Genomic DNA, 27,684 nt, shown 5'->3' with positions numbered 1-27,684 from the left:
ATAACATAGGAGGAAGCCATTTTTTTTCTACTTAAACTAAACAGAATATACTAACAAAAATTATCTGGCAGGCCAACAGAAAAAAATATCTTTGATACACAGAAATTACAACTTAATAAAAAAAAAACACTAAGAAGCAAAGAACATGAATAGAAATTCATAAAAGAAATAGACATAATCAAGAAAGCTGTGAAAATATGTAATACTTTTAACAATAAAGATTTAATTAAAAAAAAGTTGTGAAAAATATTCAGCCTCATCAATAATTAAAAAAAATTAACCAAAAACAATGTATGTTCTTTTTGTTTATCAATTAGAAAAGATTTTTAGAAACAAGAATACCCAACCTTAGTCAGCATATGACAAATGGCACTCATACTGGTACTGATATATAAATTAGAACTCTCTTAGAAAATATATTAATATGTCATGTAGCATTACAAACATTCATATTATTCCCTTTAATATAATATCACTCCCAAGAATCTATCCTAAAGAAGTAATCCCAAAATAAATATATTCAATGCAATGCTATTTATAGTGATTAAAAAAACAGAAAAATTATTTCTCTAATAACGTGAAAGTATTGAGTAACTTATGCTATGCTTATACAATGTATGATAGGACCATTAAATAAAAACACTTACAAAATGGGAAATGTTTATGTAATAATGGTAAGTGGGATGTGGGAACATAAAAATGCCTATCTGATTTGGATTATGTAAAAGAAAAATTATACATGGTGGGGTGGGCAGGGGAAGGCCATAAAATACACAAAAACACAGTGGTTGGCATTGGGTGGTGTGGTAACACTGAGTTTTTTCTTCTCTTTCTGCAGTTTTCCATATTAAACATGCATTTCTTTTCATAATACACCCACCCATCCCTAAAATTAAGTTGCTTTTAATTTGATGGCTCTCAACAGAAAAAAGCTCAACTACTGATCTTTGTCTTTAAAACCCAGGGGGAAAATTAGTTACAAAGAGGCATTAAACTATTGAAATTAATAAAAAGACTGGTCACACATTACACTTATTACAACACTAAAAATATAATTATATCAGTTAGCTACATGGGTAATCAAAATATGATAAAATATGTGAAAGCAGTAGTCAAGAGCAAAATAATAAATGCTATTATTTACTTAGTTTGCTCCATAAGAAGGACCTGAGATGAGTTAATTATTGCTATTATTTCTGTATGGTATTACTAGTTTTTATACTCAAGGATCTTTTTCCATTCCTGGGAAATTCACAATGTACCAGTTAAACAATTTTAAGCGAATTTAAAAATTCTAACGTATCTTACCAATACCAGAAAAAATGGAACGGTCGCTCCAACTCCTCCCCCAGTCTTTTCCATTCACATTAGCATCTCCGGTGTCTTGACCCCAAGCAGATGGCTCAGTTTTCCTCTTGCCTGCGGAAGCAGGTGAAACAGAATTCCACTTCTCCTCCCCTGCACTTATCTGTGAGGAGAGTTTTATAGACTTTTCATTCCAGCCTCCTCCATTTACAGTGGGGTTTTCATTCAATCCTGAAGAAATTTAAAGAAAGAAAAGAAAGATTAAAAACTGATACATGACTCTTTGTTAAAAATGGGATATTTTCAAATTTCTAGGATTGCTCAGTTTATATTTATCACTCATTATTTCTCCATACTGCCCTCTAAATAGCCTGAGCTTAGAAGAAAAAAAAAAAAGAATTTAAAAAGTGACATGACCAGCATAAATGACTTTTAATTTAAAAACTAAGGAGTGGTTTGGCCTTAATATATACTCACTAATGTTTTCAACAGCAGAATGACTTGTTCAAAGGAAATGCAACAGAACAAAAAGGAAAACAACATAGTCTGTATACTCAGAATACTTACCCACTAAAAATATAAAGACTTCGTCTTAATTACAGGTTCTTTTCTTAAATATTTACATATATACTATGTTTAAAGCAGTAATTCTAAAATCATTAAAATCAATTGAAAATGTTTTCCTTTTTTTTCATGCATGAAAGATGTTTACTGCAACATTGTTTATAATATTAGAAATGAAAAGTAACCTCACATTACATCCAGCCTGCTTCTACACCTTTTGTTAAGTGAAAATTTTCTTAAAAGTAGACACTGGAGCCCTAGCTGGTTTGGCTCAGTAAACAGAACATCGGCCCGAGGCCTGAAGAGTCCCAGGTTCGATTCCAGTCAAGGGCACATGTCCAGGTGGCAGCCAATCAGTGACTTTCTTTCATCAATGATGCGTCTATTTCTACTTCTTTCTCCCTCTCCCTTCCTCTCTGAAATCAATAATTTTTTTTTTTTTTTTTTTTTTAAAGTATAGACTCTGGAGCCTCAGCCCAGACAAATTAAAATCAGAATCTCTGGGGGTGAAACTCAGATGTCAGTATGTATGTACATATATATTTGTATACAGTTACATGTTTGTATGTATATATAAATGCGTGTGTGTGTGTGTGTGTGTGTGTGTGTGTGTACACACACACAAGTCCGTGTTCCTCTTTAAATTCATGATCGCTATTTTTTAAGCTTCCTAAATAATTTTAATGTATAGCCAGGACTCAGAACCATGGGAAAGAAGAAAGCTGATAGTGTTAAGAACAAGCCTAAAATGAGAAGATGCCTTTTCATTTCTGAATTTAAGTTGTACTACAACAATTTAATTTTTAAGTAAGGTATTTAATTCAATATTTATCATAAATAAGTAAATAAAGTACGTTTTCTATTTGTGAAGTACTGTATAGTTTATACTATACTTATTGTGAAATACTTGATAGTGTTAAGGAAGCAGTTTCAAAGGTTATAGGTATTAGGGATTTTTTTTTTGTAATAAAGAGTGGAAAAGCCTTTATGTGCCTATATTAAACCCAAGTCCAAGAAAATCCTTCTTTTCTCCACTGGTTTAAATGAGGCAAGCAAGAATCAAAATGGCATGTAAACTATTATTAAAAGAATGTTTTCACATATGGAGGAGAGAGGGAAACAACTATTGGAATAGAACATATCAAATACTATTGGAAGTGGGCATGATTTTACTTTTTATTTATTTCTAAAATCTCTTGACTGTGATTATGTTACTTTAGTAATTAAAAACCATTAAGCCCTTTCCCTTTCTGTCATTCATGTGAGGAAAGAGACATGCCTGTAAAGTTTCTATTTTGATGGGCCTTCAATTTAAGTTACATGTAATTTCTCTCACCCTGATGTGTAGGATCTCCTTTTCCAGACTTAAAGTTGCTAACTTGAACATTAAGATGAGATTCACCTGGTTGAAATAGAAATAAAATTTATTTAATACTAAATAGGCCACTATGCACATTAAGTTAGGAGTAACATACAAATCAACTTTCTTACTATTTATAATAAATTGTTCCTTTAAGCACTAAATTCTTTTACTGGAAAAGAGCCATTTTTACTCACAATGTAATTTTACATGTCCTTAAGGAATTTAGTTCTTTAGTTACCATATTCTGAGCCAATGAAAATGACAACAAAGGACCTGGAAAATCTCCCAAGTAAATAGAGCCTGCTCTTATATAATGGTTAATCAAGATTCTTTTAAGTAGGAACTAGAGAACTGGGCTCTGTAATTGAATTCAACTTTGCCACCTCATTTTGCTACCACAATACCAGCTGCCACTTCAACAATCCTGGAAATAAGCACATCAACTAAAGAACTCTGTCAGTATTTGGGACCAGGACTTAGAAAATGTGGCACGAGGTGAGAATACATGTTTTAACAAACATACAATTTCTCTGACACTAAAAAGCATAATGATCACAATGTATCACAAAACCAGCATGACACAGGATTGTGCTAGCAAGGAAGGCATGCATAAGACAATTGAAAAAGGGTGACCAGCAGAAACACTAAAGTATGGCTAATATGTATTAATAACAGTGAAAATGGATAAGTAGATGTCATTTCTGTACCAAAACAATAAATTCCACCAATTCATCAAGCAAAAATGTAAAAAGGGAACAAACCCAAGAAAGTGATCTAGAAACAAATGCGGGGTGGGGAGGCAATTAATAAAAAGATGAAAAAGGTAAGTCAATTTCTTAAAGCAAGCTGAACAGTATAACTCTGCTGACTGATGTCTTCAGGGTAAAAATGATGGCAATGTAAAGAGCTACCAAGAAGTTATCACTATTAGATAATCTGAACATTGGAGATACTTGGGAAGAACCTCTGAAGTTCCAATCTAGCTTTATCAAACACCTACAGCATTCTCAAACATTCGGGGGTTGTGAGAAATCCAGATAGAACCTGCACTGCCAGAACATGCTTGTTTCATCTTGGAATAAAAGCACCACATGCAGAACGATGACAAATAATTGCATTTAAAATATTATACACTATAAGAAATGGAGATGTAAGAGAGTTGGGGCAAAGTAATATACACGAGAAGAAAGAGGTAACATCATTTTCTCATGTGACTCAAGTCAATTTTAATGTAATGGGCCATTCTTTAAGCAGTATATAACAAATAACCACTGCTGGTATCAGATAAACCAAGACGTGGTCCGCAATGCTCTCACAAAGAAGGGTCTACCAGCACAATGATGTAACTAGTTCAAAATAATCAGATTTTTACGAAATGATATTTTATATTAGATTTAAAGAAGTTGGATTTGATGTATCACTTTTACATTCCACTAATATACCTTTATTCTTCTTGGAACCAACAGGAAATGATGCGGTTGTAAGTTGATCGGTGGTAACTGTGATGGTATTTTCTATCCCATGGATAGTTGAGTCCAATGAACCAGAGTCAGTCTGTACCTTATCACGTTTACGTTGCTGTCGTTTTTCTCTGTGACTAATTTTAGTTTCCCAGGCTCCTGACATAGCCCCAGAAAAAAAATGTTATTCAGTAAGGGGAAAACAAAAACAGTTGTAGTGTTGTGTTGTGTTGTGTGTGTGTGTGTGTTTTTTGTTTTGTTTTTTTTTGCATTTTTTGGGGGGATTGGGGGAGAAAAAGGGGAATGGAGCAGTGCACACAAGACAGCATGATAAATTTAGATATTAACTGTTATTTAATAGGAGTGCTGATTATAACAATTTATCCTAAGATTTATTCTAATCTCAATATATTGTTTTAGGCAGCTAATTGCCATATTTATTCTCATAATTTTTATCAAATCTATTATATCTCCTATAGCTTAGAAAAAAATGACACAGAAGTCATCTTGTATATTTTTCTTTTGCTCAATAGAACTGATAGGAGAGTGTTATACATAACTACTAATAAATGGGCTTATTAGGCAATAACAATAAATGCTCACTCAAAAAAATTGTGCACAGCCTTCTAGGGATAGCATATTTAAGAACAATGAGGGAAAACCTAAACTATATCTAGAAAACAAAGTCAAAACAAATGGCTTTTTAATTGCTCAAGATATTGAGTTAGAACTTAAGTTTTAAGACAGTTCCTTTTAGGAAAAGCACTGTTAGATGCTTAATTTAGATAAAGAAGTGTTTCCTAACAATGTCATAGATCTCTACATTAAGATCTATAGTCATTAAAAAGAAGAGCTAGATACAGATTAAACAAAACAAATGCAACTTTAATATAATGCACCTTGGTAAAAAAAAAAAAAAAAAAAAAAAAAAAAGATTAAATTTTTTTCTACAGTCCTTTCACTTGCTCAAGTACCTTCATCAACTTCCTTCCCATCATGGCGTGAACTGTTTTGCACTGCTTTAGCATCTGACTTTGATTTCTTCTTATTTTTCTTTGACTGAAAGTAAAATAAAATGTTACTTAATATTTCATGTTTTGAAAAGGTAGGAGTCAGTAAAATACATAATGTATGATACTGGCAATCAAAAAAATTAATGTTTGATCTAAAAAATTAACATACTAAAATGGCAATAATACAAGGTTATCATTTATTGAGTAGTTACTAAATGCTAAGTATTTTACACTACTTTTTTTATTCCTTAAAAAAACTCAACGGAAAAGGTATTATTCCTATTTTAGAGATGAGAAAATGAAGACTTAGAGATGTTAAATATTAAAGAGACTGTTCTGGGTCACACAGTAAATCGTCGAGTCAAATTTGGAAATAGGTCTATCTGGCTCCAAAGTCTGTACCCTCAGACATCATGCTATCCTAATTTAAATAATAAAGTGCTATAATTTGGTGTTTTTAAAGCATTAAAATAAAAACCTAATGCTAGTGTTCAGAAGAAAAATGATGTCCGATTAATGGGTTTGGATTTCATAAAGACTGTTGGCATACCCTATGTATAACAAATTGAGTGAATTGTACAAAGTAGGTAATATTTTGTCAGTTTAAAAGCAATGTGCAGCCCTAACCAGTTTGGCTCAGTGGATAGAGCATCGGCCTGCATGCAGACTAAAAGGTCCCAGGTTCGATTCCAGTCAAGGGCATGTACCTGAGTTGCGGACACATCCCCAGTAGGTGTGAAAGAGGCAGCCGATCGATGTTTCTCTATCTCCCTTCCTCTCTGTAAAAAAAATCAATAAAATATATTTTAAAAAATAAAATAAAAGCAATGTGCAAATACCTAGAATTTGTATATACAGGGTGGGGCAAAAGTAGGCTTACAGTTGTTCATATGGAAAATCTATCTATATAATCGAGGAATATGCAAATTAGTCAGGATGCCGTAATGTCTCGACCAAACAGCAGGGACCTGAAGCTACATGGCGCCTGGCCGGAGTGAGGGACCTAAGGCCATGCCCCCCGCCTGGTGGGGCTTGACAGGGGACCTCAGGCCGCGCCCTCCTGCCCAGCCAGGCCGGTGGACCTGAGTTGCCCCCCCCCCACCCTCCGGGGCTTGACAGGGGTGGGGCCAGCAGGGTTTGGGTCTCCTGTGCTTTCGAAGTGCATGTGGGTAGTGGGCGGGGTCTTGACTCTAGGTCCCGCAGTGCACCCCAGACTCTGACAGGAGGGAGATTTTTATGTACATTTTACTAATTTTCTTTCACCTCTGATACTTCTATTATAGAGAAAGGGCAAACAGCAATATTAAAATATTTCCTTTAATTAATTCCATTTGAATGTGCATAAATTTCATGCACTGGGCCACTAGTAATACAATAATAAAGAATACAAGAAATTAACTGTGTCTTGTGTAATCATAACTGTAAACCTACTTTGCCACAACCTGTAGCAGATGCTTAATAATTCATTTAAGAAAAAACATACAAGACATGGACTCTTTGGAATGGCCTGCCAACTCCCTTCTGCTAATATTTTCTTATTTCAAAAGCTTACTAATAAACTTCTAAAAGCCACAATTTCTATATTTAGATTGTTTCCAGAAAATTAGTAGACATAAGTGATGTTATTTATACTTTGTATTCACTCATTTAACTATTCATTGAGATTAACTATGTGCATATTGTTGCATACTATCTTAAAGTTTATAACTAAAAAGAGATTGTATCTTCTTCAATCTTTTTTATGGGTAAGCAGTAAAAAGACTGAGTAAGGCAAGAAATGACATCTAACTGCTTTTTCTATCAATAAACTACTTGCAAATATTCTCAAGTAACAAGACCTCTTAAAGGTGATTAAAAATTATCTTTGATAATAGGAGCATATAAAAATTATTAAATTTTGTTTACATTCTCCATAGTTCATTTGAATTTGTTTTGTTGTATGTTTTTATTATCATTAATATGTATCATGTATAATGTCCTATTTTATCACATCTACCAAACCAGGTTCATATTCACTTTTTAAAAATTAAGAAATCAGAAGTTGCATAACTACCATCATTATCCAATCCAGAACATTTTCATCATCTCAAAAAAGAAATGTGACACCCAATAGCAGTCCCTCCTTGCCACCTTTTCCCCAGTGGCACCCACCATGAATCTTCTGATGGTCTCTGATATCCACTCTTAAGTAAAGATAGCAACACTGAGCATCTGTCAATACACAGTCTAGAGTAGTGGTTCCCAACGTGGGCCAATTTGATTTTTAGGGAGGCAATTTGAGAATGAGTTATTAACAGTGAATTTTTTGCATTTTTTATGGTTATAGGGGCCTCATATACAGCATATAAATATATATCCTATATTATAAAGAGCTAATATGCTAGATGGTGGAAGGACCTTCGGGAATGACCAGTGGGTGAGTGGGGGAGGGGCCTCGAGGGCCAAGCCCCTCACACGAATTTCGTGCATTGGGCCTCTAATTGTGACATATTTATGCATTTCAATTCTCTGTTATATGTTTTGAAACTTTATTTGCTATTTTTTTCATATCACTTCATATTATTATTATTTCTTTAACAATTTCTTAAGTGATTTCTTCCTCATTACTTTAACTGTCCTTTCATTCTTTTATTTTCCTCTTTCATTGATGCCATGTTCTTTGGAAGCTTGTTTAGGCTACGTTAATGGCCTTTTAGGCCTCTTTCATGTGAAGAGGAGTCCACTTTTTGAATAATAAGAATTACATGTCATTGGGGGGGCATCAGGATTTTAGAGATGGCATGGCCAAAAAAAAAAGTTTGGGACCACTGGTCTAGAGATTGGGTTGGCAAACTTTTTCTATAAAAACAGTAAATATTTTAGGCTTTGTAGACCATATGATTATACATGTAGCAACCACACAACCCTGCCACTGTAGCATGAAAGTAGCCATCTACAGTATATAACTGAATGGTTGTGACTGTGTTCCAATAAAATATTAACAAAAATAGACACCTGGCTTGATTTGGAGAGTTGGGAGTTTGTCAACCCCTGATCTGGAGCAGTACTGACCAATAGAAGCACATATGTAATTTAAAATTTTCTAAGACACGTGTTGAAAAGTGACGAGAAATAGATAACATTAATTTTAATAAAACATTTATCCCAACACATCCAAAGTATTATCATTTTGAAATTTAATCAGTAAAAAAACACACCTAATAAGAGTAAGAGCAGCCAAAACCGGTTTGGCTCAGTGGATAGAGCGTCGGCCTGCGGACTGAAAGGTCCCAGGTTCGATTCCGGTCAAGGGCATGTACATTGGTTGTGGGCACATCCCCAGTGGGGGGTGTGCAGGAGGCAGCTGGTCGATGTTTCTCTCATCATCAATGTTTCTAGCTCTCTATCCCTCTCCCTTCCTCTCTGTGAAAAATCAATAAAATATATTAAAAAAAAAAAAAAAAAAGTAAGAGCAAGACTGCTTCAACAGCCACATGTGGCAAGTGGCTACCATACTGGACAATGCAAAACTATAGGAACTAACTAAAAGTGGTACTCCATTTTACTGATAAGAAAGCAGTAGTTCTCAACCTTTTTAATGCTGTGACCCTTTAATACGGCTCCTCATGTTCGTAATGTAAATATCTGTGTTTTCCAATGGTCTTAGGTGACCCTGCTAGTGGTTCTCAACCTGTAGAGCCTAAGACCATCGGAAAACACAGATATTTACATTATGATTCATTAACAGTAGCAAAATTACAGTGATGAAGTAGCAACGTAAATAATTTTATGGTTGGAGGTCACCACAACATGAGGAGCTGTATTAAAGGGTCACGGCATTATAAAGGTTGAGAACCACTGCCATAAGGACATATACATTGGCTAAGATCATAGGGTTTATTAAGTGGTAAATCCAGGACTAACATCCAGTTCTGACTCCAGAGCCTGCTCTTACAAATACTCTGCTATTCTCTTTCTACATTTAACTCCAAATACAAGTTTAATCATGCATTAAGTACATGATTTGGGGCTAACTCACTCTAAACCCTTTTTCCCAACTGTCATTTGGGACAAAAATTCCTACTAACTTCACATAATAAGCTTCTTTTATAGATTAAATAGATATGAAAGCAGATTGTTAGGAAACTATATAAAAAGAATAGAAATTACATTCACACTGACATGTACTGTGATTTGTCACTAAAATATGCAGAAAAACAAAAAATTATCTTTGTTTAGGCTTCAGTCTTATTTGATTTTACTATTATTTTTAAAAGTAGCTACCGTATTTTTCGGACCATAAGACGCTCCGGACCATAAGACGCACCAGTTTTTAGAGAAGGGAAATGAAGAAAAAAAGATTCTGAAACAAATAGTGTCCTAAAATATTTTATTAAAACCCAACATCACAGTCATAAACACATGTAATCAACCCTGTAAAGTAAACAGCAGCATTTAGAACCATTTTAGAGCCGGGCAAGCACACAGAGACCACACAGAGCCGGGCAAGTAAAAAAACTTTTTTTTTAAAGTATATGTGTAGGCTATATATGGACCATAAGACACAGGGACTTTTCCCCCCCACTTCTGGGGGGAAAAAAGTGCGTCTTATGGTCCGAAAAATACGGTAATTAAACAAAATACTCAGAAGAGACTTAATAACATATTATTAAAAGCTTTAAATAAACATGCATACATACTACTACTTTGTTCCAGCCATCCAACTAAAGTGAATGTCTTACTTCTGAGCAGCTCTACTACAACTAATACTATTGAAAGACAACTGGGAACACACACGCTCTTCTGGCTTCCTTGTTATCATAATTCGGCCTCCAGCTCTCAACTCCAATTTGTTGAAAGGCTCCACCAAGAATCCGTCCGGGTGGATTACTAAACTAGTCTCTCCTGAATGGTCTCCAGACAATCAAGATTTATTAAATACCTCTATATGTCAGACATTGTTTTAGGAACTCAGTATAGAGAACTGAAAAAAAGTCTCTACTTATGGAAATTGTGCTATAATCGAATAGGATAAATGGACATGTAAATGAGATATTAGGAGAAATTCTTATCCTCAAGGGCTTCCCTCCCAATGCTCATCTCCCAATATATCTACACCAGTCCAATTAGCTAACATTCCCTACCAGCTAAGACGCCATTAATAATGTCCTTATATGACATTTAAGTTCTTCCACAAACTAATCTCAACCTGTAGTCTTTTATTCACACACATAACCACTTGGATCCAACAAGACTGTCACCTGGAAACATGCCTGTCTTTGCCCAAGCTGCACTGACTGTGGATTTCTGTCAAAATAAAGGGCTGTAGCCAGGGTGCAGGGAGATTGTACTGGCCCCCTGAACCATCTCTTCCCGTACTGATGTTCAACCCACGAAATGATCTTTTCCTTAACCCAGCTTAAGTTCCACCACATTTGTGTTATCCATGTCACTTCTCCTTTTTCTCAACCTTCATTACATAATCTTGAATCTAAATATTTAAAACTGCCATGATTTTTGTCATTTGTCACAAACTTTTTGTGACATTCCCAATACTGTGCAAGTATTCATAGTTTTCCTAATGATAATGTGAACTTCTTGAAGGTAAGAAAATAAGACATTTCGTGTGTGTGTGTGTGTGTGTGTGTGTGTGTATTGTATATATATATATTTTTCTTTTAGAGAGAGTAGAAGAGAGAGGGAAAGACAGAGAGAAATATCAATGTGAGGAAACATATCGACTGGTTGCCTCCTGCATGTTCCTGATCAAGGGGATATCAGAGGGGGAGCCTGCAATCAAAGTACATACCCTTGACCGGAATCGAACCCGGGACACTTTGGTCCGCAGGCCAACATTCTATCCACTGAGCCAAACCAACTAGGGCCATTATATTTTCAATATAATCTTTAGTTTGCTTCATTTGAATAGCTCATGATAGATACTGATATACCAAAGATGAAGAAGGGAAAAAAAACACCTATTCTTGAGGAAGTCTGTAGACTAGGGGTGTCGAACTCAATCAGAGAAGGGGCCAAAATCTAAAATCCATCCTAAATCGCGGGCCAAATGGTTTACTGAACAGTCATAAACTGTCATTGTGATGGAAACACAGCGAAGTGCAGTGATGACAGCGCGGTGCGGGCCACATTGCAAGGCCTGGCTTGACGGATTTTGCCCGCGGGCCTTGTGTTTGACACATGTGCTGTAGACCATCAGACACAGGCAGGAGCTCAGATACAGCATGAAGCAAACTACCCTTAACCAAAAACCTCCAACATTATTTGAAATAGATGTCAGTTAAAACATTAGAATTGATTAGAAAAATCTGATTCTAAAGTAAGTATTTTCCTACTGGCTTCTTTTAATAATCTCACCATTTGTCTTTTCTCCATCTCATACACACAATATAGGTATTACAAAAAATTTACACTATAATAGTCTCATTAGAAGAAACCTGTCAGTGTTTCCTGTTAAATATATATGTATGTTTGCATAATATAAATAAATAAATAAAGTACTTCTGAGAGAAGAATGAGTGTATAGATGTAGATGTGAACAAAACCAACTCCATATCTGTGTCCTGGATTTCATTTCCTTTTTACGTTTCATGTTGTGACCTCTGACTAACTCCATTGTTCTTAACAAGCAGCATATCAAAGCCTTTTAGTTGATGATTATCTGTGTTCCTTAAAATATAGCCATGAATATTTCGGTCAGCAACATCCAGAATCCCATGACAACTGAGATAAATATCAAACTGGTAACAGTATCAAGTTTAAGCAATCATCTATCACAAGGCTACCAGGAGGTATGGCCCCTTTGTCTTTTCAATCAGGAGAACATGAAAAAAAAGGACTGTATAGGGTTTGGTAGTGAAGAATAATTTCTGCAAAACTGCTAAGCCATCTGTTTGCTTTGGCCCAATCTTCCCCTAGTAAATTACCCTAAAATAAATTCTGGTATATTCTATGGAGTTGATGGCTTCATCTTAAGCAAAGGTAGAATTATATTCCTATTTCAAAAATCTTCCTTGATGGTTTCAATTTTGGGTAACCAGTATCTAATGAGACCTGTTTAAATCAGGGTTAGGCAACATGCAGCCCGTGGGCCGTATAAGGTATAAGACCCTTGAAATCATTTGGTCTGGTTATGTCAAGGCATTAGGGATGAATTAATTAAATGTTTGATCAAATATAGCAGGCTAATTTTTAAGCTGATAATTTTGTATGGCCTGAGAATGTTGTTATAAATATTCAAATGGCCCTTGGCAGAACAAAGGTTCCCACCCCGTTTAAATCATCTTAACCTCAGGATGTGGCTGTCAGGGTTCTTGTATGAATACTAATGACTACTGTTTTTCTAGCTGTTTACCTGCATTACTATCATCTGCAACTGTAGCTTCTTGGTAGACTGTTTACTAGAAGTTTAGTTAAACTGGGTAATACAATCAATTAACCCATGGGATGGAGCACAGATGTTGCAATCTGTCAGGATATGCTACAAGCAAAGAACCAATGAGTACTTTTTCAACTGTAACTCCATTCTTCTCAGAATCCCTCCCATATAGTGTCTCACTACCCATCTAACATCGCAAATGAGGATGTCAATGACTGTCACATGAGTAAAGCTTACTTTGCTTTTTCAATATAAAACTAAGTACACATAAAAAGTCTTTATTTCCTCCCCCCTTTATCCCAATGGATCTTCTTATACACTCCTGGTCTCTGAATGGAGACCAGGGTCCTAAAAGCACATGCTAAAGTAGTTCTAAGACCAAGAGTAATTTGTTCTCAAATTCATAGAACTTAAAATATCGCAAAATTTTGTCTTTTTTTTAAAGCTGGTCATCAAAGAAAACACACAAAAATGACTTCCATAATTAAGCTCATCCTTTACCTTTAGCTGCTTAACTTGAAGACTAGACAATACTTAAAATGGAAGTATTATCAGTTATTAGAGTGGCAAAAGATATATGTTGGCAGCAAAAGTAGATCTACTTAAATGGCTGGCTAACTGCTCTCTTAGAAGATTTTGCTATTTTAAACAATGGCAAAGAATGAAGAAAGGCAGGGCAGTGCCCAATTCATGTTGAAATGATCAGCTTAGGGAGTATGACCCAATATTTGTATAGCATCAAAGCTATCACAAAAGTGATACTGTACAAATTTCAAGTGACATTTTATTTTGCAATCAGCTACTTAACACACCAGGTAAATAGGTTCTGAATGTAATCCTTAGTCAATTTATTAATTCTCTATTCTGAAAAGTACTGGTCCTTACGTTTTTGGTGAACTGACATCTATAATATTTAACAAAAAGAAAAGTAACCAATGTGTTTAGAGTTTAAAGAGGGCAAGAGGTAAATAAAGAAATCTGAACCACAGGCAGGGCAGGGCGCCTTTAGGTTACGGTCAGATTGTGGAGTAAAAGCAATAGGAAGTCATGAACAAAATATTACATCAAAATCTGTTAGTTGGTAGTTTCTTAAAAATTGTTACAATATGGAATCTGAGACTGCATCAACAAACTGTCTATACTCTATTACATTAATACCCATTGTTCTATCTTGCACTTTGAATGAATCTTTTACACTTGATTTTGTAATATGCAAGCATTGGTCATTTGGAAAAAATTGGTTCACTGAGTATATACATCTCCCAAAATGTTAAAATATTCCATTACGCACAATATTTTATAAAAATCACATTTGTTAAAATCATAACTGATCTAATCGGAAATTCTTTAAGTACTGGTATGTTGTCAAGCTCATGGTTATTTTTGAGAAAATGTCTGCAAATATCCAAGTCTGAATAGCCAGTTATCCTTTCAAGTAAAAGTGAACATAATGAAGCTGCTAATCCAGCTTGCAACTTAATTGTACAAGTGTTTTTTCAGTACCCAGCACACTTTATACATACTTCCCATTTCATCATATAGGATAATTAAAAAGCATGCATTCAAAGGTCAAGATTTATAAAACTAATAATTATTTTCAATGCATCATCAAGGACACTATTAAGTGAAACTGGTATTTATTTATTTTTACTACAAGTGGATTGCAGTAAAGAAAACCACTATTAGTAGTTTGATGTCACTGCCTTGATTTGTGCTGAGTCAGCAGTTTCTTTGCACCATTAGTGCAAATATTAAGACAATAAATAAGGCAAATAATGTCTAAATTATTATAAAAATAGTTTTGTTTTCTGTGACCCCTTCTCAGGATTCCACAGACCACATTTAGAACTGCTGCCTCAGGAAGATTGAGGTGTATTACTTACTAGCTTATGATCCTGGGCAATTCACTAACCTTTTTAATGAGCCGTATAAAAAAATAATTATCCCCCATCAAGTTGTTAATCAGCGTTAAGACAGATGAAAGCATTTTGTACACCATCATAAAAATGTAAGAGCTCATTGATACATATAATGAATGATATCAGTATTTTAGTAGATACCACTGACATTATCCTGAACAACCTTATGGAGACCACATTTTATATGGTTTTTGCTTCTGCTGTTTCTGCTTCTAGCAATCTTTACACTTTTATCTTAATTCAGACTCTTACAAGCATAGATGTAAGAATAATTTGTTACTCATATATACATCTTAATGCACCCAAAATCTGTATGTAAGATTATCTATCCCCACTCCACCCTGAGCAGTCAAAGTTGTCTAGGTCTTTCCCTGGAGTATGTCTGAATATGTTCTTTGGATTCAGCTGAATAATGCCTGATTGTGTTCATTTATTTCTCTCTCCTGCCAAAATTGGTCTTATCCCTTATACTTACTGAAATACCATCCCCATCCTTAAGAATCCAATTAGTCAATCTTCTGGATACAGATAGGATAATCTAACTCCTCTAAATACCTGACACTCAGTGCCTTGTTACCTGATCTCTCTCTTGTGCTTGTTCTTCCTTAATTAGACAGTAATCTCTCTGAGGGTAAATATATCTTACATTTCTCTTTATTCCCCTTCAGCATCTAATAGCATAGCTCGTTCAGCCTGGATCATGGCCCTATGTGTACTCTGCTAGTATCAATGAAGCATCGACCTGACCTTCATATCCAAATAAAGACCTTTACAGAGCCAAAATCTGTAACTCTTGTCATATTAATTTTCAGACAATGTTTTATCTATGAACCTCACTCAACTGATAGGACAAGTTGTTCACTGTAACAGCTTAGAGTGCAATTACTTACTGCCTGGGCAAATTGTACTCCTCAAAGTGCCCAAGGTGTGGCTCTGAGAGAAAAACAAATACACAATAATGTATATTAAGATAAATAAGTAGATTTAAGATAATGTTTGTTTACAAAGAAAATTAAGAAGTCTAAAAATATCCCTTATTTCAAACACACAAAAATACAGTGCATTAGCATAAAAAACTACCTGAAACGAGTCTTACTTGGACTGAACCAAGTTAAAAAGCATAAATTCAAGATGCAAGTTATTCAAGAGAAACACTAGCCGTGAGTTGCAGCATTTATTATGCAAAAAATGAAGAAAATAGGCAACAAACCCAAAGTAGAAGCTTTGTACTGAAAGAGCAACAGCAATTGAGAGGAGGTACTGTCAAATGATTAAAAAGTGCATATCAGAATGAGTGGGATTCAAATCTTACTTCAGAAACTGTATGAAATTAGTGAAACCACAAAATCCTTCTATGCTTTAGAGCCCTTCCCTACAAAATGGGCCGTTATTATCTACCTAATAGGTTGTGGATCAGAAATAATACAGAGCAATAAAGAGCACAGAAATCTATGTCACAACAGAAATCTAACACAATACCAAAGGAAAATTTTGCTAAGCTTTTTATCCCAGAAATGCACTATTAACAAACTTTTGTTTCCAAATAAGAGGTGTATTACAATCTGGACCTTTGTAGTCAGATGGGTCTGGGTTAGAACAGACTATACTTTTATTAGCTTAGGCCCTAAGGGGTCCTCAAACTTTTTAAAGTGGGGGCCAGATCACGGTCCCTCAGAGAGCTGGAGGGCCGGACTATATGAACTACTAATTCCTACTGTAACACCTCGGCTGCGCTCACTGCCCAAAAAACCTGGCAGGCCGGATCAGACTCCTCTGCGGGCCGCATGTGGCCCTCGGGCCGTAGTTTGAAGACGCCTGGTGAGTAATTTAAACCTCAGCTGTCTTTTTTGTAAGATAGGTGTAATACTGCCGCCTCAATGCTCTTGTGAGGATAAATAAAGCAATGTATATAACTATTCTATACAGTCTTTTTTTTTTAAAAAAAGTATATTTTATTGATTTTTTTTACAGAGAGGAAGGGAGAGAGATAGAGAGTTAGAAACATGGAAGAGAGAGAAACATTGATCAGCTGCCTCCCGCACAACCCCCACTGGGGATGTGCCTGCAACCAACGTACATGCCCTTGACCGGAATCGAACCTGGAACCTTTCAGTCCACAGGCTGACACTCTATCCACTGAGCCAAACCGGTTTCGGCTCTATACAGTCTTAAAAGTACACCCAATAAATGCTCAATAACTTGTCCCTACCAGATATATGTAAATACTAGAGGCCTGATGCATGAAGATTTGTGCAAAATGGGCCTTCCTTACCCTCACTGCTGGCACCGCCTTCACTCTGGCCGGAGCCACCTTTCTGCCTTCCCACACTGCCCAGAGGCCCCAAGCAGCTGAGGGCAGTGTGGAACACCTGCTTTGTCACCATGGTGCTTGGTGCTTGCGTATGCAAATTAACCCACCATCTTTGTTGAGTTAATTTGCATACTCAAACTGGTCTTACAGCTGATACACCCAATCTATATATGATTAGTCAATCAGAGTTAAATGCTAGTTCATTAATTAGTCCAATTACAAATTTTCTAGAATAATTCAGAGAACGAAAGCAGGGATAAATATTAAATGTTTGCTAGTAAAGAGAAAGCCCAGAAACAAGGAAACACTAAATGAGAGGATAATTCCATATTAAAACATATAAACTATTCACAGTATAAAGTCACAATCCCTAAATTGTATGCTGATTTGTTAATATAGTCATTTACTATTTATTTTTCTCCCAAAGACAAAGTCAGACATAAATGTAATTCTTCCCCACAACTACTCTCCATATTAAGCCATCCTACCTGCAGCTATCTTAGCCCTTGGCCAATTTCATTAGGTTACAGGGGAAGAATTGATTTCATCAGTTCTTCAGTTATTTTGAAAATGCAAACATTAAGAAACTGTAGCAAATATTTCATTTCACTGTGCTACAGAGCTGGAGCTGCACCCTGGTTCTAAGAAATCAGTCACCTATCTGTGTGCCTGTTTTTGTTTTTCTGAGAAGGAGTTATGCACGTACAGGGTTAATAAAAAATGGAGAAGGGAAGTAACAAAAGGAATTAAAAGGTCTTTCTTCCACAGCAGAAGGAAACACTGTTATCAGTTTCTTGTATATTTTGCCCATTCACAAACTAAATTAAGTCAAATAAAATGGTCAGTCCTAACACTGGCAAGTGGAAAAGAAATAAAATCCCAGGATTTGTTAGATTGTTTTATTTGAAAACTTAGGGGTGCACATCCAAAGATTTTAATAATAACCTGAGTACAGAGCCTTTCCTTCTGTTAAAAAAGTCAAACTATGTCACAACAGAAATCTAACACAATACCAAAGGAAAATTTTGCTAAGCTTTTTATTCCAGAAATGCACTATTAACAAAAGTAATACAATTTTGTTTTCACATAAGAGGTATATTACATATCTGGAACCTTCATCACCTATCCATCGCTTTGATAAATTTAGATCTTCAGTTTGAAGGGGGAGTGGGAGTGGGTAATATGTATAATTTTGTGTGTGTGGGGGAAAGCATAATTTTTTTTCATGTCACTCTCTATAAAGCATTGCACCTAATTTTATATGCTCCCAACTTACCTTTTCATTTTTCTTATCTGTCTCTAATGGCTGCTTAGCTGTTACACTTCGAGGAGTTCGGACAACTTCCTCCTCAGCCACTTCAATAGTCCGTCCATTTGGCTGCAAAAAAAAAAAAAAAAAAAAAGACGCTTGTTATCAAATTGCTTGGCAGATCAAACCAAAGATTTGAACTCAGAAAAAAGAATAAAATAAAATTTAATAAAATACAATAAAATTTCCCCCCCAACTCAAATGAAAGATTTCTGCCTGGCTGTAGTAACTTAGTTGGTTGAGTGTCGTCCTGTGCACGGAAAGGTCACTGGTTCGATTTCCAGACAGAGCACATCCTGGGTCTCGGGTTTGACCCCCCATTGGGGCATGTATGGAAGGCAACTGATGGATGTTTTTCTCTCTAAGCATGTCCTTGGTTTAGGATTAAAAAAAAAAAAAAAGATTTTTGTATAGCTATGTTATGTAATACTTGATAGACCATTTACTAACCTAATAACTGTGTTTTATAATATAACAATAAATTTATAAACAAAATTCTGTACCACGAATCTATTTTCTGACCTCACCCAAGTATCAGTCCCTTGAACAAAAAATAATAAAAAGCAGGAAAAAGAATTCAACTATATTTGCACTCTGACCACTAATCACCAGTGTAGTCTCAGAATATTTCACTCATTATCCTTTTTTCTACATCTATAAAATGATAGATCTGATCTATCCTAAAGCCACCCAACTTTTTCAGTAAGGGGCCAGACAGAGCCATAGATGGCACATGAATGAATGAGTATGACTATGTCCCTCCAAAACACGGGTGGAGGCCAGATCTGGTCCATAGACCATAGTTTGTTGGCTTCAATAATAGGTAATCCCTAATTACCTGTAATTGTAGAAAATTATCAGGATCTAGAGGCCTGGTGCACAAATTCATGCACCGGTGTGGTCCATCAGCCTGGCCTGCGGGATCGGGCCAAACCGGCCCTCTGACAACCCGAGCTGTCCGGGATTGCAAGAGGGCACAGGCCAGGCCACGGCACCCCACAGGTGTACTCGGGGCTGGGGAGGGATGTGGGAGGTTGGCCAGCTAGGGAGGGACTGTGGAAGGGCTCCAGGGCGTGTCTGACCTCTCTCACTCAGTCCTGATTGGCCAGACCTCAGCAGGAAGCTACCCTACCAGTCAGAGCATCTGCCCCCTAGAGGTCAGTGCACATCATAGTGAGTGGTTGAGTAACCTTAGCATATCATTAGCATATTATGCTTTGGTTGAACAAACGACCAGACCACAGGACACTTAGCATATTAGGCTTTTATTGTATAGGATATGCAATTGGAAAAAAGAGACCATTAATACACTAAAGCCCAATTTATAAGCTTCCCTAAGACTTATAGCAGAAAAAAAACAAAAAAACAAAACAAAAGCTGTCTTTTAGATGATTAAATTCCTAATTGATCCAAATTTAATCTGCTGGATCATAAGCAACATTAATAAAAGCCCTAGGATTTTAGAGTCTTCTTTTGGAGGAAAGCCAGCTCTTCAATTGTTTACAAGGTAATTTGATTTGTAAAAACTCTGTGTATGTGGGTGTTACCCCTTTAAATCTTGGCTAATACAATCAGACAGACAGAAAGCGTGAGTGAGGACCATTTTTTCTTGCATCTACACTGGAATCTAAGCACCAGACTGTAACTGCGTTAGGTCTGTCAAATAGATGCATTTTAAACAACTTGTTAAAGTCAGACAGCTAACGACACAACCAGGTCTCCTCACTCTTCCTTCTAATTTTCTTTCTTCTGTGCTCTTTTACCATTTCAATGCTGCCTCTTCTAATCTCTGAGTATATGTATGTGGGAGGGTATTGGAATTGGGAGGAGAGGCAGCGCACAGAGAAAGGTAAGAAGCTCCAAAAAGGAGTTTGAACTTAGAGCCATATCCACATCAGGAATATATATATCAGGAATATAAAACTATAATTCTGCTTCCCAATAGTATCTTACTTGTCAGTTTTCATGCTATTTCTCAGTTCCTACTATCCTCTCTAGTCAAGCCTACTTTTTCTGATTTTCTGTGATCAGCTTTGACAACTGAACTGTCTTGCAGCTCCAACTGAAGTTTCCCATCCATTTACTGGCAGCTCACAAAACTTACATCTGCAAACACTTCATTTAACTAATCCCTTCAGGAAACTTTTCATCATAGTCACTTATATAGCACCTCCATTTCACTCATGACAATGACTGCACTGAATCATTTAAATTTACTTACTAACTGCTAAAAGATGAGAAATTAGGTGGTTAAAAACTATCTTAACCTATTAAAATATTCAATGCAATTCCTTTGAGAAAAACTGTGAACACTGTTCTTTCAGCTTCCCAGGTAAAAGATGAAACAATCTTTCCTTTTAAACAAATATCAAGTCTGAAGTACTCAATCAGTGAAAAGCAGCGGGCACACTGTTTCCATCTCATAGGCCCTGGAATGATAGGCAAGCCAAAACTGTGCCAATTTTACTTTCTTCTTTGCAACATCAACTCATGTAAAGGCTATAAAAAGAGTGGGACAAGACTGTTCCACAAGTGTTACCATAGCTCATGTGGAAGCACTGGGCTGTGAAAATGTTAAAGAACTGAAAAAAGATCACTATAGTTGGAGGTAGCAAATGAGAGGAAACTATTGCAAAATCCGCTTAGAAAGAAAAGGAGATGCTAGGCCATATACAAAAGAAGTTTAGATTTAAAATGCAAAAGCTATCGAAATGTTGGTTTTAAACAAGATCAGGTGATTTGTTTTTAAAGACTCCTTATTAGAGTGCTGAGAAAGGATTGGAGGCAGTCAACAGAAGCTACTAGTAAGCTGAAGTGACAGACAGTAAAATAAGTAGTCAAATCGAAAATATATTTTGGAGGTAAAATTGATGGTACTTGCTGATGAATTAAATTATGAGAAGAAGACATGAGGATGTGGAGAAATGGGAAGAATCAAGAATGATTCTGAGTTTTGGCAGGAAATTATGAATTGTTCTGGAGATGTTAAAATTTGAGACAAATGTCAGCTTTCCAACTGAAGATACCAAGTACACATCTAGACATTAAGTTTGAAGATGAGAGGAATGGTCCAGTTACAAGTATTGACTAATATACAGTTGATCCCCATTATCAGTGAATTCCATACAGGCAAATTTGTCTACTCCCTAAAATTTAATCCTAACCCCAATATTTGAGGTGCTTTCCTGATCATTTTGTAGACACACACAGAGCTTTAAAAATAAAAAAAATCTGAGTCACCCTACAGGCAACACTCTGCCTTTTTGTTTTAGCTTTCATGAAATATAAAAATTAAACACATGAAAAAGACTAACTCTAATTGGGGAGCTAGGAAAGGCTTTATAGTAGAAGTAGCACTGTAATTGGGCCTTTTTGAAGGATAGGTAGAAATTGGTAGAGACACTAAAAGAAGAACCTTTTAATAGAAGAAAATAATATAAATAAAGAGATGCAGAAGTCTAGCAATTAATGGTCTTGCCTGTGGGGGAAGAGTAAGAGATGAGACAGATCATGAAGAGGCTTGAGTGCCATGACATGGGCTGGATTTTATTCAAAAGGTGATGGGGAAACTACTGAAAAGATGTGAACATGAAAGTCACATGATTACAGTTGGGCTTTAAAAAATTTAACTGACATGAGTGGGTACAATGGATGGCAACAGAAACTGAAAGCAGGAAAACTAGTTAGGATCTGTTAGGACAGTCGAAGCAAAAGGTAACAAAGCCCAAATATAGGGTAGTAGCAGTGAAACTGGAAAGGAAATAATAACTATAAAAGATACTGCATACTATTAGAATGATCTATTGGGTACAGATAGATGGACCTTACAAAATTTTAACCCGATGAGGCAAAAAGATGGTTCATATGACTGTTTACCAGGCATGAGGAATAGGAATAATTGTTAAATGCCACTTATCTGAGATCTCACATCCATCTAAATAACTGCTCAGATTAAGTCAAATTCTTACTGAGTGCCTGTTTAATATTGACACTGTCATGGAAAATGCATGTAAGATAACAATGATTTCCAAAAATACCATGAACTAAGCCCAGTGAAAAGAGCCACCCCCTTCACTTTTAAATAAACTGTAATTTATGCCCCAAGAGACCTATGGTAAGATATTAGAAGACAAAAACCAACCTAATATAAGAATTAAAAAACAAACAAACACCCCCCCCACTCATGACTCTAAAAATAAAAACAACCTACTAAAAATAAATTCTGAAAATGTGTTGCAAAATTTGGAATGATTTAAGAGAAAATTAAAAATAATGGGGAGGGGGAGAAAATAAAAACTGGTTTACATAACTAAATCCACTTGAAGTATACCCTAAAATGCCCATCAGAATGACACAATAATAAAGAAATGGATAAGATTAAATCTGAGTAAATTTAGAAACCTCTTATGCTATACAGTTCTTATGGCCCTATTCCAATGAGTGATTTTCAAACTAACAGGCAAGGATTTGTCAAGGGGGCTTGTTAAACATGCAGATTTCCTGGATCCATTCATAAAATTCGAATTTATAAGATCTGTGGAGAGGCTCAGGAGCCTACAAATGTTAACAACCATTCAAAGTGACTACTACAAGTAATCAGGGGTTAACACTTTGAGGAATCCTGCAGTGTTTTAACTTAACTAAGACCTTGAATTTATAAACAAGATAAGCTAAACAGAGCAAGGTTAAATGCCTTACTCAAGTTTAGAGTTCCCCATCTCTGCCAGGCTGACAGAGCTGGGCCTTTGCTGATTCTTCAGCCTCTCCCACTATCCTGCTCCTACCCACTTTCAAAGTCAAACTCTGTGACTATCTTTCTTTCACTGCCTCCTGGGCCCACAATGGGGTTGCACTGTTAATTTTTCTGAGTATATCTTTTTCACAACTGGAGTCAAAAGCTCCCCAGGGAGAAACCGAGCTTTTACTCTTGTATCCCTTCAAAGAGAAATATCAATACTGTGTTCCTTTTCACAGGAATTTGCAAACAGTATCCTGCTTTTGTCCAAAGTGTATGAGTACTTAAAAAAAAAAGAAAAAAAAGAAAGAAAAAAAAAAAGAAAAGCAATTTCTACTTCTTAGCCCTATAAAGCAGTGTTTTCTAATTGTAGGTCATGTCTTATAGTCACACGTGAAACCAGTTTAGTGGGTCACAAATATCATTAAAGAAAAACAAACAGAATAGTTAGATATGTGTATGGGAGGGAGCTGTAATGTAAATATATTTCTTAGTAGGTTGCAGTCAATACAGTTTGAAAGCCAAAAGTTTGTAAACATTGACAAACTCCGAGACTCACTTTTTTAGACAGGCAAAGATATTTTTTCACCCAATTAACATTCAACCATTTGTTTTTTCTTCCCATTCTCCACTTCCCAACGCTGACAGATCTGTTTCCTCATTCCCCCTTCCTTTATTTAATGAGAAGGGATATGCCCTGGGTCTGATGCGCTTTTTCACAGGAGCCTGTGTTCTTCAGATGAGTCATGTGAGTGTTACAATGCTCTCTAGACGGACTCTGGAAGCACCTGTCTCTAAAGGCTGGTCTATCTGCAATTTTAGGCGTCCCAACAGGGCTTTGAGATTTTCACAACCCGCCTCGTCCACACAGGGATGAGGCTTATTAGTACATGCGGGTGTTTTTTTCAAGATCATCTTTCTTCAACTTGGGGTCAGATTCTCTATTTCCACCGTAACCTTACTTTCTGGTAATCCTTGATGTCCTCTACAAATTTAAATATAGCTACATATGCTCCAAATAAGTACTATTTTCTTTTCTATTACTTAAGTTAGTATTGCTACTGACAAAGCTGTACCCCTTTCTAGGTTGTGTATGTCTCTGGCACTCTCTTAATCAGCATGCAAAATGTTAATATTTATCTAAGCCTAACAACGCCCTGTGACCTGTCAGGTCTCTAATACAGCTTACTCTTTGTACTATCATTACTTTAGTTTGAATTCAAATCCCACTTCCCCTAATAGTAACTTTCCTAAATCCTTCCCCAGGAATTAGTTCCCACCCTCCAAACCTCATTAACACCGCTCACATGTACACTGCACCGGTCCATTTGTGCAATATTAGAATTATGAACCTGTCTCCTACATTAGTCTCCATGATTGGCTCTAAAATCTCGATGTATATAGATAGCTCCTACTGTCCCCCAAACACCAGAGTGAATTTCACATAGGAGTGAGGGCCTTGGCTACATCTGCTTTATTGCATTTGAAAAGGTGAAGAGCTTAATTCAAGTGGACATAAACACAGGCTAGGAGCTGGTTCTAGTTCTGTACACCCCTTCATGCTCTTATTGCTCCGCTGCAAAGTATTTTAAAAAAATATATTTTATTGATTTTGCACAGAGAGGAATTGAGAGGGACAGAGAGTTAGAAACGTCGATGAGAGAGAAACGTCGACCAGCTGCCTCTTGCATACCCCCAACTGGGGATTGTGCCCGCAACCAAGGCCCATGTCCTTGACCGGAATCGAACCCGGGACCCCTCAGTCCGCAGGACGACGCTCTATCCACTGAGCCAAACAGGTCCCGGCGTGCAAAGTATTTTTAAAATAAGTAAAACTGTGTAACGTCTCATGGAAGCAGCAGCACGGGGGAAACGGCGATAATAACGAATGCAGACATAAAACCCGAGGAGGCATGATTTCAGACGGAGGTGATGCTCCCCGCCTTTCTGCACGTGGTAAGTCGGAGCCCGGAAACCTGTCAGCCTCAGCCCGCACCATTCTGCCCCGTCATCCCCCCAGTCGCCTCTCATTCCTAACCCTCCGCGCGCCACTTTCTGGCTGAACTTGCCTCCGCCGTCTCCTTAGGGCCGCGCACCCCAAAGTGCATCCATCAGCCCGCCGGCCCCGTCCCTCTCGCCCTCCCTCCCGGCCCGGCCCCCGGCGGCCCCCGGCCCCAGGAGCCAGCGCGCAAAGGGCAACCATTTCCCTCCAACAGTTCCTGCGGCTAAAATGGAAGCGCCTAGACCCGGGCACCTTTTGGTCCTCGGAAGCCCCGCAGAGTTTTGATGGGTCCCCCGTATTTCCTTCCTTCCGGGACCTGAGCTAGCGGACATCGTCTGCCCAGAACTTCCCACCGGAGGGTCCCGTCCCGCCCGCAGCCGCCCCGCGCGCAGGCCTCGCGGCCCCCGGAGCGGCTCGACCTCCTCGGGGCCGCGGTCCTTACAACAGACCCCGGGCCGTCCAGCTTCCCTCCCCGAGGCTGTCTCACCCACCCGGCCCACGCTTCCCGAGTTTCCCCCATCCGATCGCCCCCAAGGACCGTGCCCACCCGCCGCCCCTCCGGGAGCCCCGCGTCCCGGCTGGCGTCCGACCCCGCTCTTCCCTCCCCAGTCCCGGCCGGAGCCCCGCTCGCTCGGGGTTGGGGGACCCCCCTCGCCCTCCTCCCCACTTACTTTGGGCTTCTCGGGCAATTTCTTGCGGTTCTTCTTCTTCTGTTCGTCGCCCCGGAGGCTCTTGAGCAAGGCCAGGTCGTCGGGGGCCGGGGCCGGGGCCGGGGCCGGGGCGGGCGCGGCGGCCGCCTCCTCGCGCCGGCGGGGCGCGCTCCTCCGCTTCCTCCGGGCGCCGGCGCACGCCGCGGCCCAGCCGCAGCCCAGCAGCCCGAGCAGCAGCAGCCCCAGCGCGCCCGTGCCCGCCAGGATCACCCAGCCCGGGTACCGCCTCGGCTCCAGCCCCAGGTCCAGGCCCAGCTCGGTGCGCAGGAAGCCCAGGCCGAGCGACAGCATCTCCCGCAGCCGCGCCGAGCCCTCCTCGGCCTGCCGGGCCAGCTCGTCCTGCCAGCCCCGTGCAGCCATCTTCCCTCCCCGTCAGAGGGGCCTCCTCGAGGGATGGAGGACGCCGGGGCGCACGACGCCGCCGCCCGCCGGGCGAGAGTCAAGGGAAGCGAAGACAGGGCCCGGCCGACGACGGCGGCCTCAGGCCGAGCGCATCGCAGCCGCCCCTCGCGCCGGAGCCGGCGGCGGATCGGCCGTTGACGCCACCGGGAGGGAGGTGAGGGGGGCTCCCAACTGCGCCCCCCCGGCGCGTCAGCTTCGCTCCGCCACCGCCGGCGAGGAGGAGGGGGGGTGCGGCGGAGGGAGTGTCTCCAGTGGCGGCCGCTAAGCGGCGTCCGGGCGCCAGTGCCAGGCCGGGCTGACCTCCCTCGGCGGAACAATGGCGGCTTCGGCCGCGATCCAGCCGCGCGCGCCGGAGTGGAGGGGCGAGGGGCGCGGGTCACGTGGGAGGCGGTGGGCGGGACGGAGTGACGTAGGCGTGGGCGTGGCGAAGTCGGGGCGGGAGCCGTTGGGCGAGGGCGGTGTGACGTAGGCGTGGGCGGGGCGTCGCGGGTCGGGGCGGAAGCCGTTGGGCGAGGGCGCTCCTGTGGCTGTCCGAGGCGACTCTTTCGGGACCTGGAGGAGGGAGTCGGGCCCGGGGACCGGTGTCGGAGGGGGGCCCGGGAGGGGTTAACTGGAGGAAGCCTTGGCGGGTGGCTGGTGGCTCGGCGCTGGGAGACGTGGCGCTGTGACAGGCCAGGGGGCGGGGCTCCCGGGGAAGGGGGGCGGGGACAGGGTGGAGGGAGAGGGGAGGAGGGTGCAGAGTGAGCCGCTGGGTTGCAGGGTTTCAGGGTTGCAGGGTCTAGGACTCGAGGTCAAAGTCTCCCCAGCAGAGTAGGTTTGCTTCGTTCTGATTCGGGGAGTGGTGCCCTAAAGGGAAAAGGATGTTTAATGGGTGTTTTCCCGGAGTCACCGGCGGGCTAGCCGCTCCCCAAGGGGCCCAGCGGAGCCTGGGGCCGGGCACGCAGGACCGGGCCTGGGTTTTAATTCACAAAACCGGTGTTTCTGCTCGGGGCCTGCACCCTGCGGGCTCAGGGCGCTTCCCGCGTCGTCGTTCTCCTCATTCATTCTCGCTCTGGCTGCTGTTACTCCCCGAGTTCAAAAGCTCGTGGGCGGCACTGTGTTCCTACTAATTTATAGCTTTAATTAGAAACAAGAGAATCACATTAGATGGTGTTGACACGTAGAAGTAGCTTCCCGGTTGCACCTGAAGCTTCTGTACAAGACCACACAGGAGTTG

At 39.2% G+C, this 27,684-nt stretch overlaps 1 protein-coding gene across 6 annotated transcripts in view; it reads right to left on the bottom strand.

Annotated features, from left to right (window-relative positions):
* MTDH (metadherin) overlaps window positions 1–26,830 on the bottom strand; it is a 52,122-nt gene extending 25,292 nt beyond the window's left edge. For 2 of the 6 annotated variants that reach the window (XM_036436583.2, XM_036436589.2), the window contains exons 1-6: window positions 26,028–26,829; window positions 18,587–18,688; window positions 5,667–5,751; window positions 4,675–4,851; window positions 3,206–3,271; window positions 1,309–1,545 (exon numbers count right to left, since the gene is read on the bottom strand). In XM_036436583.2, coding sequence (XP_036292476.1) covers window positions 1,309–1,545; window positions 3,206–3,271; window positions 4,675–4,851; window positions 5,667–5,751; window positions 18,587–18,688; window positions 26,028–26,426 — 1,066 coding nt within the window. In that variant the 5' untranslated portion in view covers window positions 26,427–26,829. Of the gene's footprint in view, window positions 1–1,308; window positions 1,546–3,205; window positions 3,272–4,674; window positions 4,852–5,666; window positions 5,752–18,586; window positions 18,689–26,027 lie in introns of all 6 variants that reach the window. The other 4 variants (XM_045581328.1, XM_036436587.2, XM_036436590.2 and 1 more) reach the window with 4 other exon arrangements.
* Between the last annotated feature and the right edge of the window lie 854 nt (window positions 26,831–27,684).

The sequence above is a fragment of the Pipistrellus kuhlii genome, unplaced genomic scaffold, assembly GCF_014108245.1.
Source record: "Pipistrellus kuhlii isolate mPipKuh1 unplaced genomic scaffold, mPipKuh1.p scaffold_m20_p_14, whole genome shotgun sequence".
NCBI lineage: Eukaryota > Metazoa > Chordata > Mammalia > Chiroptera > Vespertilionidae > Pipistrellus > Pipistrellus kuhlii.
Note: the sequence above shows the minus strand (reverse complement) of the source record. Positions and strands in the feature narration are given on the sequence as shown.